Below are 13094 nucleotides of genomic sequence, written 5' to 3' on the forward strand. Positions count from 1 at the left end.
AAAAATTAGCCGGGTTTGGTGGCGCATGCCTGTAATCCCAACTACTGGGGAGGCTGAGGCAGGAGAACTGCTTGAACCAAGGAGGCAGAGGTTGCAGTGAGCCAAGATCACGCCACTGCACCCCAGCCTAGGAGACAGAGTGAGACTCCATCTCAAAAAAAATAAAATAAAATAAATAAATAAATAAATAACATTCTACTATGTACTCTAAGCTAAAGGTCACATACATATTCTTAAGGAGAATTAAAGAATGTTGGGAGACTTAGGATTCTGTAAAGGGAACAATAATTGCAGTGATCCAAAGGTATTTATAAACTGGATGTGCACTGATGTTGAATATGCATCTTGTTAATTAAGTTCAACATGCAGAGTCATGACTTGTTCCACTGAAATGTTTTCCTGTGCCCACACCTTCAGGGGGATGGCCAGATCTGAGGTGGAGCTTGCACTGTTCCTCTAGACTCCTTTGGCTCCTGGAGTCCCCAGATCTGTAGGCCATTCTGACTCCTTCAATCTCTCAGTTCTTCAGGAGGTGATGAGTTCTTCAGTAACGTAAGGAAGGCTCTGAATATTGTTTCTATTCCCTCTCAATGTACCCGTTTTCTTACATCATGGAAGTAAACCATTTATGTATTTAGGTTAATGTGTGTATTTGCTAAAACATCAGCATGTAATCTGGCAAAATGTTACAAAGAAATATTAAAACTTAAAACTTGGGCCAGGCGCAGTGGCTCATACCTGTAATCCCAGCACTTTGGGAGGCCAAGGTAGGCAGATCACTTGAGGCCAGTTTAAGACCAGCCCAGCCAACACAGCGAAACCCCATCTCTACTGAAAAATGCAAAAATTAGTTGGATGTGGTGGTGCACGCCTGTGATCCCAGCTACCTGAAAGGCTGAGGCACAAGGATCGCATGAGCCTAGGATGGGGAGGTTGCAGTGAGCCAAGCTGGCATCACTGCACTCCAGACTGGGCAACAAGCGAAACTAAAAAAAAAAAAAAAAAAAAAAAGGCAAGGCGCAGTGGCTAATGCCTGTAATCCCAGCACTTTGGGAGGCCGAGGCAGGTGGATCACCCTGAGGTCAAGAGTTTGAGACCAGCCTGACCAATATGGTGAAACCCCATTTCTACTAAAAATACAAAAATTAGCCAGGTGTGGGGTGTGTACCTGTAGTCCCAGCTACTTGGGAAGCAGAGGTTACACTGAGCTGAGATCCTGCCACTGGACTCTGGCCTAGGCGACAGAGCGAGACTCCATCTTAAAAAAAAAAATCTTAAAACTTGATCTCCACACACAAGTTACAATGTACTGAGGTTCACAAAAACACAGAGTTAAAAATCCCAGAAGTAGAGGGCAATACGAATTAATTCCCAAATGAGTGGTACACACAATATGTATTACGGTTCCAGAAGAAGGATCAAGGAATTATTTGGGGATATTATCAAATATTTTAAAAATATTCAAACTTGTAAAATAGGAATAGCATACTTACCTCCTTTTTAATACTCCAATTAAGGATAAAACATATCTAAATTATGTTTTTTCCCCACAAAACTCAGTTAAAAAGGGAAGATGTTCCCACTCTATCTCTATAATCTGATATTAACTGGTTATATGGCTAATCCATTTTTAAAACATAAACTGTAATTTAAATCTATGGGAATCATCAAGCTCTATCTATAATGTCTGATGATGCAGCCATTAGCCACCCAGCTTTTACTGTTCCCTCAGCCAAAAGACTAATATGAGAAAATGCAGACACACCTCCTTCTCTCTCACTCTCTCTCTCTATTTCCCAGCACACAAGTATATGATTTCCTGGAGAGGACTTTTTTTTTTCCTTTATCAATTGTAGAAAACAAATTTTAAAGCTGGGATTACAGGCATGCACCACTATACCCAGCTGGAAAAGGCTTTAGGTACCAAACCAACTGTGTAAGACAGTTCAAGATAGCAATAAAAAGACTGTGTGGCAAAGGAATTTCTGGTCCTTAGGGAATGGCAGCTCATCTAAATGCCCAGCTGGATGGATTATTTGTGTATTTGTGAATAACTAGCTTGTTTCTACCTTTTCAGTGATTCATTTCTGGGGATCATTAGAGAAGCCTTTTGGAGAAACCACACTTCATACCTCCTTTGTGACCTTTGAAAGTCACCACGCAGCTAGCATCTTCAGCTGACCATATCTTCAGCTGGGCATCCATTCCCCCACTCAGGACCACAAGGCCTGATGGGAAAAACCTGCAACAATTCACATCAAACACATGTCCTTCCAATACTCTCTGGAAAAACAAAAGAAAATTCCATGCTAGTTCTCTTGTCCATCCCTTGATGTTCTCTTACCTCCCATACTCTGGTCCCTTATATGAAATACCTACATGGTAAACCCACATGCTGGGTTTTAAAACTAAGGATATCCAAAGGATCTCTTAGCTCATTTGTCTAGCAGGCAGTGTTCTAAAAGGCGTTGGCTCTCTTTCCTCGAATTCAGCTATAGAGGTTATAGAACTGAATTCCATGTAAAAACACCCCAGAGCCTAGGTTAAAAAAAAAAAAAAAAAGAATTCCATGGCTTTCACAGCCATCTCTAGGTCTAGTTAAAGAGCCGAGGTGGCCTGGGGACTTTTTCACTCATCTCTGTTTAAAATCCTTCATAAAGATTGGAGGCTCAGCCATAGATTCAGTCTAACAGCCAAGCTATTCTGTCTTGGAAATGGATCACTGAAGGCAATTAAAAAACAAGGGTACACCCACTTAGACCTTCACTGGTCTGGCTCCTTAACTGCTCCAGCCCCACTCTGTTCTGCCAAATCACTGAGCTTGAGAATGGTTCTCCAATTAACAACTGGGAGGCCAGGAGCGGTGGCTCACACCTGTAATCCCAGCACTTTGGGAGGACAAGGCAGGCAGATACTTGATGTGAGGAGTTGGAGACCAACCTGGCCAACATGGCGAAAGCCCATCTCTACTAAAAATACAAAAATTAGATGTGTGTGGTGGCACATGCCTGTAATCCCAGCTACTTGGCAGGCTGAGGCACAAGAATTGCTTGAACCCAGGAGGCGGAGGTTGCAGTGAGCTGAGCTCACACCACTGCAGCCTGGGCAACAGAGCAAGACTGTCTCAAAAAAAAAAAAAAAAGAAAGAAAGAAAGAAAGAAAAGAAAGAACAAAAAACACACAAATGGGAGAAAAGAGATCAACTGACATGCAGAGTGGTCCCACATTTTTAGAATGGGCCATTCTTCCTTCCATGTCCCAGTCCAAGGCTTCTCAGACCACCCTCTGTGTTTAAGACCTAAAAGTACATCCAAATCCTTTACCCTGAGTTCTCCATTGGAAGCCTGCCAGATTTTCATGGTCCCGTCAGTACTAGAAGACACACCAAGACCTCCTCCGCTGGAAATGTCCAGGCATGTTATCTGTTCAAAGAGAAAACAAACAATGTGTTAGAAATAATGAAATACTCTTATTCCCTTGAAATATGTTATAAACTTCCCTTGTTTCACTCTTCCAAGACTTCCTGAAGCCTGTGTTTCCCAACAAAAGGACTTGTGTTTGATGTGAAGGTTGAGTTATCATCACCAACCTCACATCAAGGCTGAAGTAAACACCTTTTACTTCTTTAAACAAAAAGATATTCCTCTAATTATCTGTAGTCTAATGCTTCAGCTAAAAAGTTTTCCCTATCCCCATTTCATTTCCATAGTTTCCATGTGTTGCATTTATTTATTTGTTTGTTTGTTTGACAGAGTTTCACTCCCATCACCCAGGCTGGAGTGCAAGGTCCCCATCTCAGCTCACTGCAACCTCTGCCTCCCAGGCTCAAGTGATTCTCCTGCCTCAGCCTCCCAAGTAGTTGGGACTACAGGCGCACACCACTGTGCCTTATTTCTATATTTTTTTGTAGAAACGGAGTTTCGCCATGTTGCCCAAGTTAGTCTCAAACTCCTGAGCTCAAGTGATTCTCCCATCTCAGCCTCCCAGAGTGCTGGGATTATAGGCATGAGCCACCGTGCCCAGCCCTGCTATTTTATTTTAAAATTAAGACCAGGTGCAGTGGCTCACACCTGTGTAATCCCAACACTCTGGGAGGCCAAGGCAGGAGGATCACTTGAGCCCAGGAGTTCGAGACCAGCCTGGGCAATATAATGAGACTCCATCTCTACAAAAAATTTTAAAGTAAATATAAAAAATAAAAAGAAAATTAAGATACCTCTCCTAATTCTTAGGAACCCACCTACACAAAAGATAATGTTCTAAGATGCACCAGGAGGATTCAAGAATTCAGATATTTCCACATATACCTATATATAGGTATAGCTATAGAAAATATACAGATATAGATCTTTCAGAATAAAGAATAGAGAAATTTCAGATTCACTTTTTGTTTTCCAAATTCACTTTTATAGTTTCTTTTTCTTTCTTTTCTTTTTTTTTTTTTTTTAAGACAGGGTCTCACTCTGTTGCTCAGGCTGAAGTGCAGGGGCGTGATTACAACTCACTACAGCCTCAACCTCTCAGGAACAAGTGATCCTCCTGCCTCAGCTTCCCAAGTAGCTGAGATTACAAACATGGGCTGGCATGTCCAGCTAATTTTTTAACTTTTTTTTGGAGAGATGGGGTCCCCCTATGTTGCCCAGGGTGGTCTTGAACTCCTGGGCTCAAGCTATCCTTCTGCCTCTGCCTCCCAAAGTGCTAGGATCACAGGCATGAGCCACCCCGCCCAGCCTCACTTTTGTAATTTCAGTATCAGCAATCACTTCACGCATAAGCCATTATCAGAATAACAAATCTTTTATACACATGCATACATGTACCCTTTTATTAAAAAATAACCAGCTGCAAATGCTCCAGAAATGTTGGACCAAGATATGCAATTCCAGACACATTCCTAGCAACAATAATTCCCACATAAGTTATTAAGAAAAAAGTAGGGACTTTGGCTTTAATTATCCAACTTCCCATTTTACTTTGTTCTATGCCAATTAAACCCTAATAAATAAGTTTGGGGAGAACTATAGGGATATATCCATCAACTCTAACATTTTCTAAGACTTTTCTTCTTTATTTTGCTTCCTCGGAATAAAAGGACTGCTATCTTAGTAGTGGATCCTTTACTTGTAAGCAACATTCTTCAGGTTCTGTCCTGATACAGGTGGCATCTATCCAATTGCTTGCTGGTAGGCAGTGGACACCTAGGCTAGACTGGACACCTCAAACTGAACATGTCCAAAGAACACTTTAATTTGCCCTGCCCCATCCCAATACAACTGCTCCTCCTCCAGTTAGTAAATGGAACACAATTCACCTACTTCTCAGGCCAAAATTTTTTGAATCATCTCAACTCCTCCTTTTCTCTCATACCTAACATCAAAGTCATTAGCAAATCATGTCTGGTCCCACACCTCTAGAATGTAAGATCTATAAGGACAGTTTTATTTATTTTATTCAGTATCCAGAAGAGTAGCTGAAATATAGTAGGTGATTAATAAATGGATGAATCATCTTTCAGTAAGCTCAAATAAAAAGAGAATAAGAAATAGAAAAGGAGCATAGTTACGTTTTTGAGACATGGTCTCACTCTGTCACCCAGCCTGGAACGCAATGGCACAATCATAGCTCACTGCAGCCTTGACCTCCTAGGCTCAAGCAATCCTTCCATCCCAGCCTCTCGAGCAGCTGGGACTACAAGCACACACTACCACATCCAGCTAATTTTGTTTATTTTTTGAGACAGAGTCTTGATCAGTCACCCAGGCTGGAGTGCAGTGGCTCGACCTCGGCTCACTGCAACCTCTGCCTCCTGGGTTCAAGTGATTCTTGTGCCTTAGCCTCTGGAGTAGCTGGGATTACAGACGTGTGCCACCATGCCCAGCTGATTTTTATATTTTTAGTAGAGATGGGGTTTCATTATGTTGGCCAGGCTGGTCTTGAATTCCTGGCCTCAACTGATCTGCCCACCCTGGCCTCCCAAAGTGATGGGATTACAGGTGTGAGCCACCACACCCAGCCTATTTTGTTTATTTTTTTATAGAGACAAGGTCTCACTATGTTGCCTAGGCTGGTCTCAAACTCCTGGGCTCAAGTGATCCTCCCGCCTTGGCCTCCCAGAGTGCTGGGTACAGGCATGAGCCACTGTGCCTAGCCTGTAAATGATTTTTAAAATGACTTACTTCTCAAAAGGTGAGCGGCATTCCCAACTCTCCCAAGAGGTGAATTGCCTTCTCTCTCAGTTAAAGCAGAAAATAATAAAAAATGATGTATAAAGGCCAGGCACAGTGGCTTATACCTATAATCTCAGCATTTTGGGAAGCCAAGGAGAGAGGACTGCTTGAAGTCAGGAGTTTGAGACCAGCCTGGGCAACAGAGCAGGACTCCATCTCTACAAAAAATAAGAATAAAAATTTTTAAGCCAGGTGACTAGCTGGGACTACAGATGTGCATCACCATAGCTGGCTAACTTTTAATTTTTTTGTAGAGATGAGGTCTCACTATGTTGTCCAGGCTGGTCTTGGACTCTTGGGCTCAAGTGATTCTCCTTTCTGGGTCTCCCTAAGTGCTGGGATTATAAGCATGAGCCACCGCGCCCATCTTTAGTTTTTTCTTTTTTTTTTTTGGAGATGGAGTTTCACTCTTGTCTCCCAGGATGGAGTGCAATGGCGCAATCTTGGCTCGCTGCAACCTCCACCTCCTGCATTCAAGCGATTCTCCTGCCTCAACCTCCCGAGTAGCTGGGATTATAGGCTCACGCCACCACACCTGGCTAATTTTTGTATTTTTAATAGAGACGGGGTTTCGCCATGTTGTCCAGGCTGGTCTTGAACTCCTCACCTCAAGTGATCCACCTGCCTCGGCCTCCCAAAGTGCTGGGATTACAGGCATAAGCCACTGCACCCAGCCTAGTTTTCAAATAAATAATTGCTTTCCGCTTTTCACATTCATATTTTATTGATTTAACATAAGATTTAATTAATTTATATAATTACAAAAATAATATAACTGGCATTACAACTGACTCTTGATAAACATTCAACCTAACGGTATGTTTTACAGAGGAAATGAAGAGCAACAATTGACTCTATAAATCAGTTAAGTGGCAATGCATTAGAACACACCCAAAGCCTTATAATTTCTACACCCTATGACTCAGCAATTCCACTTTTACAAATGTATTCTAATTTCTTCCCATGTTTGGGAGCAAAACTTCAGCTATAAATGTATTCATAAAAATACAAAATCACAAAACTGGAAACACCTGAATGTCCAGTAATATAAAACTGTTAAATTAAATTATAGTAAACTCATCAATAGAATACCATGCAGCTCTTAGAAGGATACATTGAAAGACAGCATAGAATAATGGACATATAATTAAGTAATAAAAAGCAAGTTCTAGGCCGGGCACGGTGGCTCACACCTGTAATCCCAGCACTCTGGGAGGCCGAGGCGGGCGGATCATGAGGTCAGGAGATTGAGACCATCCTGGCTAACACGGTGAAACCCCGTCTCTACTAAAAACACAAAAGAAATTAGCCAGGCATGGTGGCAGGCACCTGTAGTCCCAGCTATTCGGGAGGCTGAGGCAGGAGAATGGCATGAACCCGGGAGGCGGAGCTTGCAGTGAGCTGAGACTGCGCCACTGCGCTCCAGCCTGGGTGACAGAGCGAGACTCCATCTCAAAAAAAAAAACAAAAACAAAACGAAACAAAAAGCAAGTTATAAAATAGCATGTAATGTAAAAACACATTTTGGTAAAATATTTAAGGAAAAGACAGAGTATTAAGTAAAATAATGATATGTAGAGTTGCCACAGTGCTGGCTCATAGTAGGCAATCAATAAATGTGAGCTTTACTACTATGATTATTATTTAAAAGGGATATACAGCAAAAGTTCCTAACAGTTATCTTTAGGATACAGAAATATGAGTGATTCTCACTTTTTTTACATGTCCTAAATTTTCATCACTAAGTATATATCTGTTTCGTAATAAGGGTAAAAAATAGCTCTTTTTCTTTTTCTTTTTTTTGGTGAGACAGTATCTCATTCTGTTGTCCAGGCTGGAGTGCAGTGGCATGATCATGGCTCACTGCAGCCTCAACCTCCTGAGCTCAAGCAATCCTCCTACCTCAGCATTCAGAGTAGATGGGACTACAGACATGTGGCACCATGTCTGGCTAATTTTTGTATTTTTTTGTAGAGACAGAGTTTCACCATGTTGCTCAGGCTGGTCTTGAACTCCTGAGCTCGTGATCCACCCACCTCAGCCTCCCAAAGTGCTAGGATTATGGGCACGAGCCACTGTGCCTGGCCAAAAATTGCTCTTTTAAAAAATGTACCACACAGTAAGAAGTGAATGGCTTCAACATAATCAGTTTTATCTACCAATTTCTCACTTCTGCTTCTAAGAAACCCATGGTAGTAGAAAAGCCTTTATTACAAAGACCTTTGAAAATTATTCCTCAATGTGGTATATTTGAAATTTTGAGAAAATGTCCCTGTCCTGTAGGAAAAGGAATAAAATATGAGCAGCAGCATTATTATATAAGCATCAACTATTACAAATTTATTTTTATTTATTTATTTTTCGGAGACAGAGTCCAGGCTGCAGTACAGGAGCATCTCAGCTCACTGCAGCCTCTAACTCCTGGGCTCAAAAAATTCTCCCACCTCAGCCTCCTGAGTAGCTAGGACTACAGCTATGTGCCACCATGCCCAGCTAATTTTTGTTTTTTTGTGGAGACAGGGTTTCACTCTGCTGCCCAGGCTGATCTCAAACTCTTGGCCTCAAGTGATCCTCCTGCCTCTACCTACCAAAGTGCTAGGATTGCAGGTGTGAGCCACTGCACCTAGCCAAGCATCAAGTATTATATCATTATCTGAAAGCTGGTAACTCTCCTAAAACATATGTAAGGAAATTTCATATAATCTCTAAGATGACCAGTGAGTAGATTTGAACACGTATTCTATGTGGACTAGAGTACCAGTTTTGCCAAACACATCAGACTTCATCAGCTGTATCATCTTACAATGCAAAGTAAATGAAAGACATATTAATTATGAGTATGTTTATAGCACTAGACAAGCAAATAAAATGAAAAATTAACATGCTATTACATTTTCTCTTCATTTTATCAAAATACTTACACTGTTTGTATGAATTCTGGAAAAAGTAGTATATGGTGCCAAAAACTTAGAAGATGCATTTTCCTTTGGACATGAAATATGAATGCTTTTCTAAACAAGGAGGAAAAGATGAGATTCATCAGTAAAACTCCTCCAACGTATTATAATTAAAGCCTCTTAAAGAAAACATTAGGACTACAGGACATTCTCATCTTCTCAGTGTACCCTCTCTCATTCTCCTTTCCCACCCCACAAAACTATCCCTCCCCCATAGATCAGCAGTCCTTTTAAACTGTTGAGGGCTACAGTGTAATTTGGTATTGCTAAGATGCCATTATCTTTTTCTGTTGAAATAAGCTGCTCCACAGAAGACAAATGACTTGATACAACCAACAAGCATTTGAGCATTAGTTTTAAGAAGAAAATGTAATACCAATACTCTCAATTAGCAGTGGTGCAAGGAACAGATCAGTGGAGAGGACATAAAGAGATATAAGGAAACTCTTCAGCACCATCCCCCAAACCTAGGTCTTAAAAGACAAGTCTAAAAGTAAACTTGCTGTCTACAAGAACTTTTAGAGAGAATGTTAGACTACTGACATTTACAATGACCAGATGAAACTGGTAAAGTAAATTATGGTACACCCATAAAATATGTAGGCCTGGGTCAGGCTTGTGGTGCCTATTCCCTCCTAAGACTTAAATTGACTGTACATATTCATAGACTGGTTATTGTAACACAGCTATATTTTGATGCCCCATGTGTTCTACCTAGTCATTATCACCTGTCTTTCAACTACTGTAGGAAGATAACACGGGTGGCATATTAGGAAAGTATACCTAGAACTAGATGTTAGATTCAGGAGACATGACTTGCTAAAGGCCATTTGTAACCATTTTAGGTAAGAATATTGGTGTTTCAAGGTAGCATGTGTAGAGGTAAAAAAAAAAAAAAAGGCTTGGTAAACCCTCCCTCAAGGACTCTTGTAATATGACAGCCCCTTACTCTAACCAGCATAATACCAATACTATCACTTAAGTATAGATCTTCTATAAGGAATTGAGGAGCTGCACTCACCAAAGGACCCCTAACCTTTTATCTCTTCTGCAGTAGTACTTTAAAGTCTCTGGTAATTCTTCAGGACAATGAAAATGTCTTCGATAATCAAAATTTTCTGAACCTCTTTAAATCCAACAAACACAGGTCCTCACAGTTCATTAGAAAGAATGGTTTCAAAGTCAAAATATTCTCATCATTGAATCAGTATGCTCTTTACAGATCATCTACTCCTTTAAAGTGACAATTAGACTATCTACACAAACAGCACTTTCTTAGCCAGCATATCCATGCCTGGCTGCCTGCAGGCCTTTCATTAAATGAGTTTTTGCTTCTAATTGCGTGACAAAGCCCATATAGCTGCAAGAGTGCTGGCCTGGATTTGGAACTGCCTCTTGTACCAGAAACTAAAGTGTCAGCTAAATTCTCTTGGCTGAATATTCATATTAGCAAGGATGCAAGGAGCTTCAAAAGCTTAGTGTTCGGGCCTCTGTAAGAATTGGGTTTGCTCTCAGAAGACTTCATTTCTTTGGAGCTATGTGACAGATTTCAATAATCAGTACTTGTCTCCTACTTTGCAGTCTTGCAAATCAATCTTTAATCCACAAACAGACTACAAAGGAAGATAAATGTTAAAATATCTTCCAACATTATCAGTGGACAATCATGCTGTTAATAAAAATATTTTAAAGAAAAACTGAAAGAGAGATCAGAACAGACAAAATCCAAAGGGAAAAAGTGTGAGTATGCTGCACTAAGATAAAATTCTAAGTCAAACATTTTTATCCTCCAGGGTTAGACATTCAAGCATCATGACAGATCTACTGTTTAAGAGAACAATGTAGCAATATCAAATAGCAAAGTGACTCATGGCAGTTAGGAAACAAATGAATGTTCAACTATAAGCACTTACTGTCTGAACCCACCCAGCAGGTTCACAGCAAAAATTAGCAATCATGTTTGAAGTGATAAGGACTGTATCCAGGTCTGAGTATCAAGGGAAGAAAGAAGTCAGCGCCCAGGCTGTGCCAACACACCTGGGAAAAACGTAGGCTTGCATGGTAGTGCTAAACTTGGAATCAACAGAACTGGGTTTCAATTCCAGCATACAGTCTGTCTTTGATTATTAGAGATTAATTAACCTCTCTGAGTTTGTTTGCTTAACTGCAAAATGGAAATTTAAAATGCCAATCTCACAGGATTGTTATGGTAAAAGAACCAAAACTAACTTTTGTACTATTTTATAGATTCATCCACATGCAGTCTCACTCCCCATTAACCATTCTAGGAGGTAGAATAGGATTTCAGCTTTATTGATGAGGAAACTGAGACTCAGAGAACTAAGTTATTTGTCCAAAATCACACAGCCAATAAGTGTCAGAGTTAACTAAGACTTAGATCTTCTGACACCTATAATACCCATAGCTGTTTATGAAAAACAAATATAAAATATATAATAACATGTAGCCTACTACCAGGCCCAAAGAGAGTAATGAATGAACATTTGCTAAAAATCTTACGTAAAAAACGAAGTACTCTCTATTCTTGTCAGTATACCCAAAATATTTTTTATAACTAAAAAGTTCAATTGCACAAAAAACGAAAAATGAAATAAAAGGCTGGTCTACCCTTAGGGAATCATCTCACCAGAGCATACTAACTGCAGCAGTCAGAATGAGTAGGGAGAGGCAAATCATGGGTTCTCCAACTCTTTGCTTACCCATCTACTCACCTCAAAGACAAACAAGAAAAACTGTTAAGTACTATTAATGTAGGCTCGTCATCAAGGCCTCACCAGATATGGATTATAAGGCTACATTGTTCAGTGTAGTAAGTAATTGCCATATCAGGCAACTGAGAACTACTTGGATACAGGCATCTATATTTTCAACTGTAAATTTTATAAAACCTAAATACAGATCAAGTATTTCTAATAAAAATTAGAGTCTGAACTGAGACAAGCTGTAAAAGTAAAATATACATGGAGTTTTGAAGACTTAATAAGAAAAAGAAATGTAAAATATCTCTAATAATTTTTAGTATTATTTACAGGTTGAAATAATGTTTTAGAGATACAGGGTTAGATCAAATATATTATTAAAATCAATTTCGCCTGGGCGTGGTAGCTCACGCCTGTAATCTTAGCACTTTGGGAGGCCAAGACAGGTGGATCACAAGGTCAGGAGTTCGAGACCAGCCTGGCCAACATGGTGAAACCCCATCTCTACTAAAAATGCAAAAATTAGCTGGGCGTGGTGGCGGGCGCCCATAATCCCAGCTGCTAAGGAGGCTGAGGCAGGAGAATTGGTTGAACCCAGGAGACAGAAGTTGCAATGAGCCAAGATCGTGCCATTGCACTCCAGCCTAGGTGACAGAGCAAGACTCCATCTCAAAAAACAAAACAAAATCAATTTCATTGTTTATTTTTATCTCTATAATGTGGCCACTAGAAAATTTTAAATTACACATGCATCTTGCATTATCAGAGCTGATATAAGGGAAGTAAGAGGAAGTCTGATGGCACTTAAAAGTATATGTAACTACAAGAGAAAAAACCACTGACACTCACAGGCAGCAAAAACTATGACTCTCATACAAATGAAGTGGAGATACACAGATAATAGTATAAATATCTAAGGTAGACGTTTGGGTACTACCATAGTTTTAAATATCATGCCATCTAGAAGACATAAAAACATACCTTGTTTATTTCATTCACAATAAATCCTTCTGAAGCTGTAACCTCTGGGATGCCATCTAGGCCAATTCCTTGACAAGTTAGGCTGCCATACAAAGATGGTTTCCCTACATGGTACAAAAGAAGCATGTCTCAAAAAATAAGAAAAATTTATTATTTTTCTCTTTGACGACCCAATTCAGGCATCTGTATAAATAGTATACCCATGAAAT

At 40.1% G+C, this 13094-nt stretch overlaps 1 protein-coding gene across 4 annotated transcripts in view; it reads right to left on the reverse strand.

Annotated features, from left to right (window-relative positions):
• PAAF1 (proteasomal ATPase associated factor 1) overlaps positions 1 to 13094 on the reverse strand; it is a 47757-nt gene that overhangs the window by 24661 nt on the left and 10002 nt on the right. For 3 of the 4 annotated variants that reach the window (XM_003254732.4, XM_012505823.2, XM_003254733.4), the window contains 4 exons: positions 12886 to 12989; positions 9149 to 9238; positions 3324 to 3422; positions 2133 to 2283 (listed from right to left, as the gene is read on the reverse strand). In XM_003254732.4, coding sequence (XP_003254780.1) covers positions 2133 to 2283; positions 3324 to 3422; positions 9149 to 9238; positions 12886 to 12989 — 444 coding nt within the window. Of the gene's footprint in view, positions 1 to 2132; positions 2284 to 3323; positions 3423 to 9148; positions 9239 to 11097; positions 11550 to 12885; positions 12990 to 13094 lie in introns of those variants that run through there. The other variant, XM_004090621.3, reaches the window with a different exon arrangement.

The sequence above is a fragment of the Nomascus leucogenys genome, chromosome 15, assembly GCF_006542625.1.
Source record: "Nomascus leucogenys isolate Asia chromosome 15, Asia_NLE_v1, whole genome shotgun sequence".
In the NCBI taxonomy this organism is placed as follows: domain Eukaryota; kingdom Metazoa; phylum Chordata; class Mammalia; order Primates; family Hylobatidae; genus Nomascus; species Nomascus leucogenys.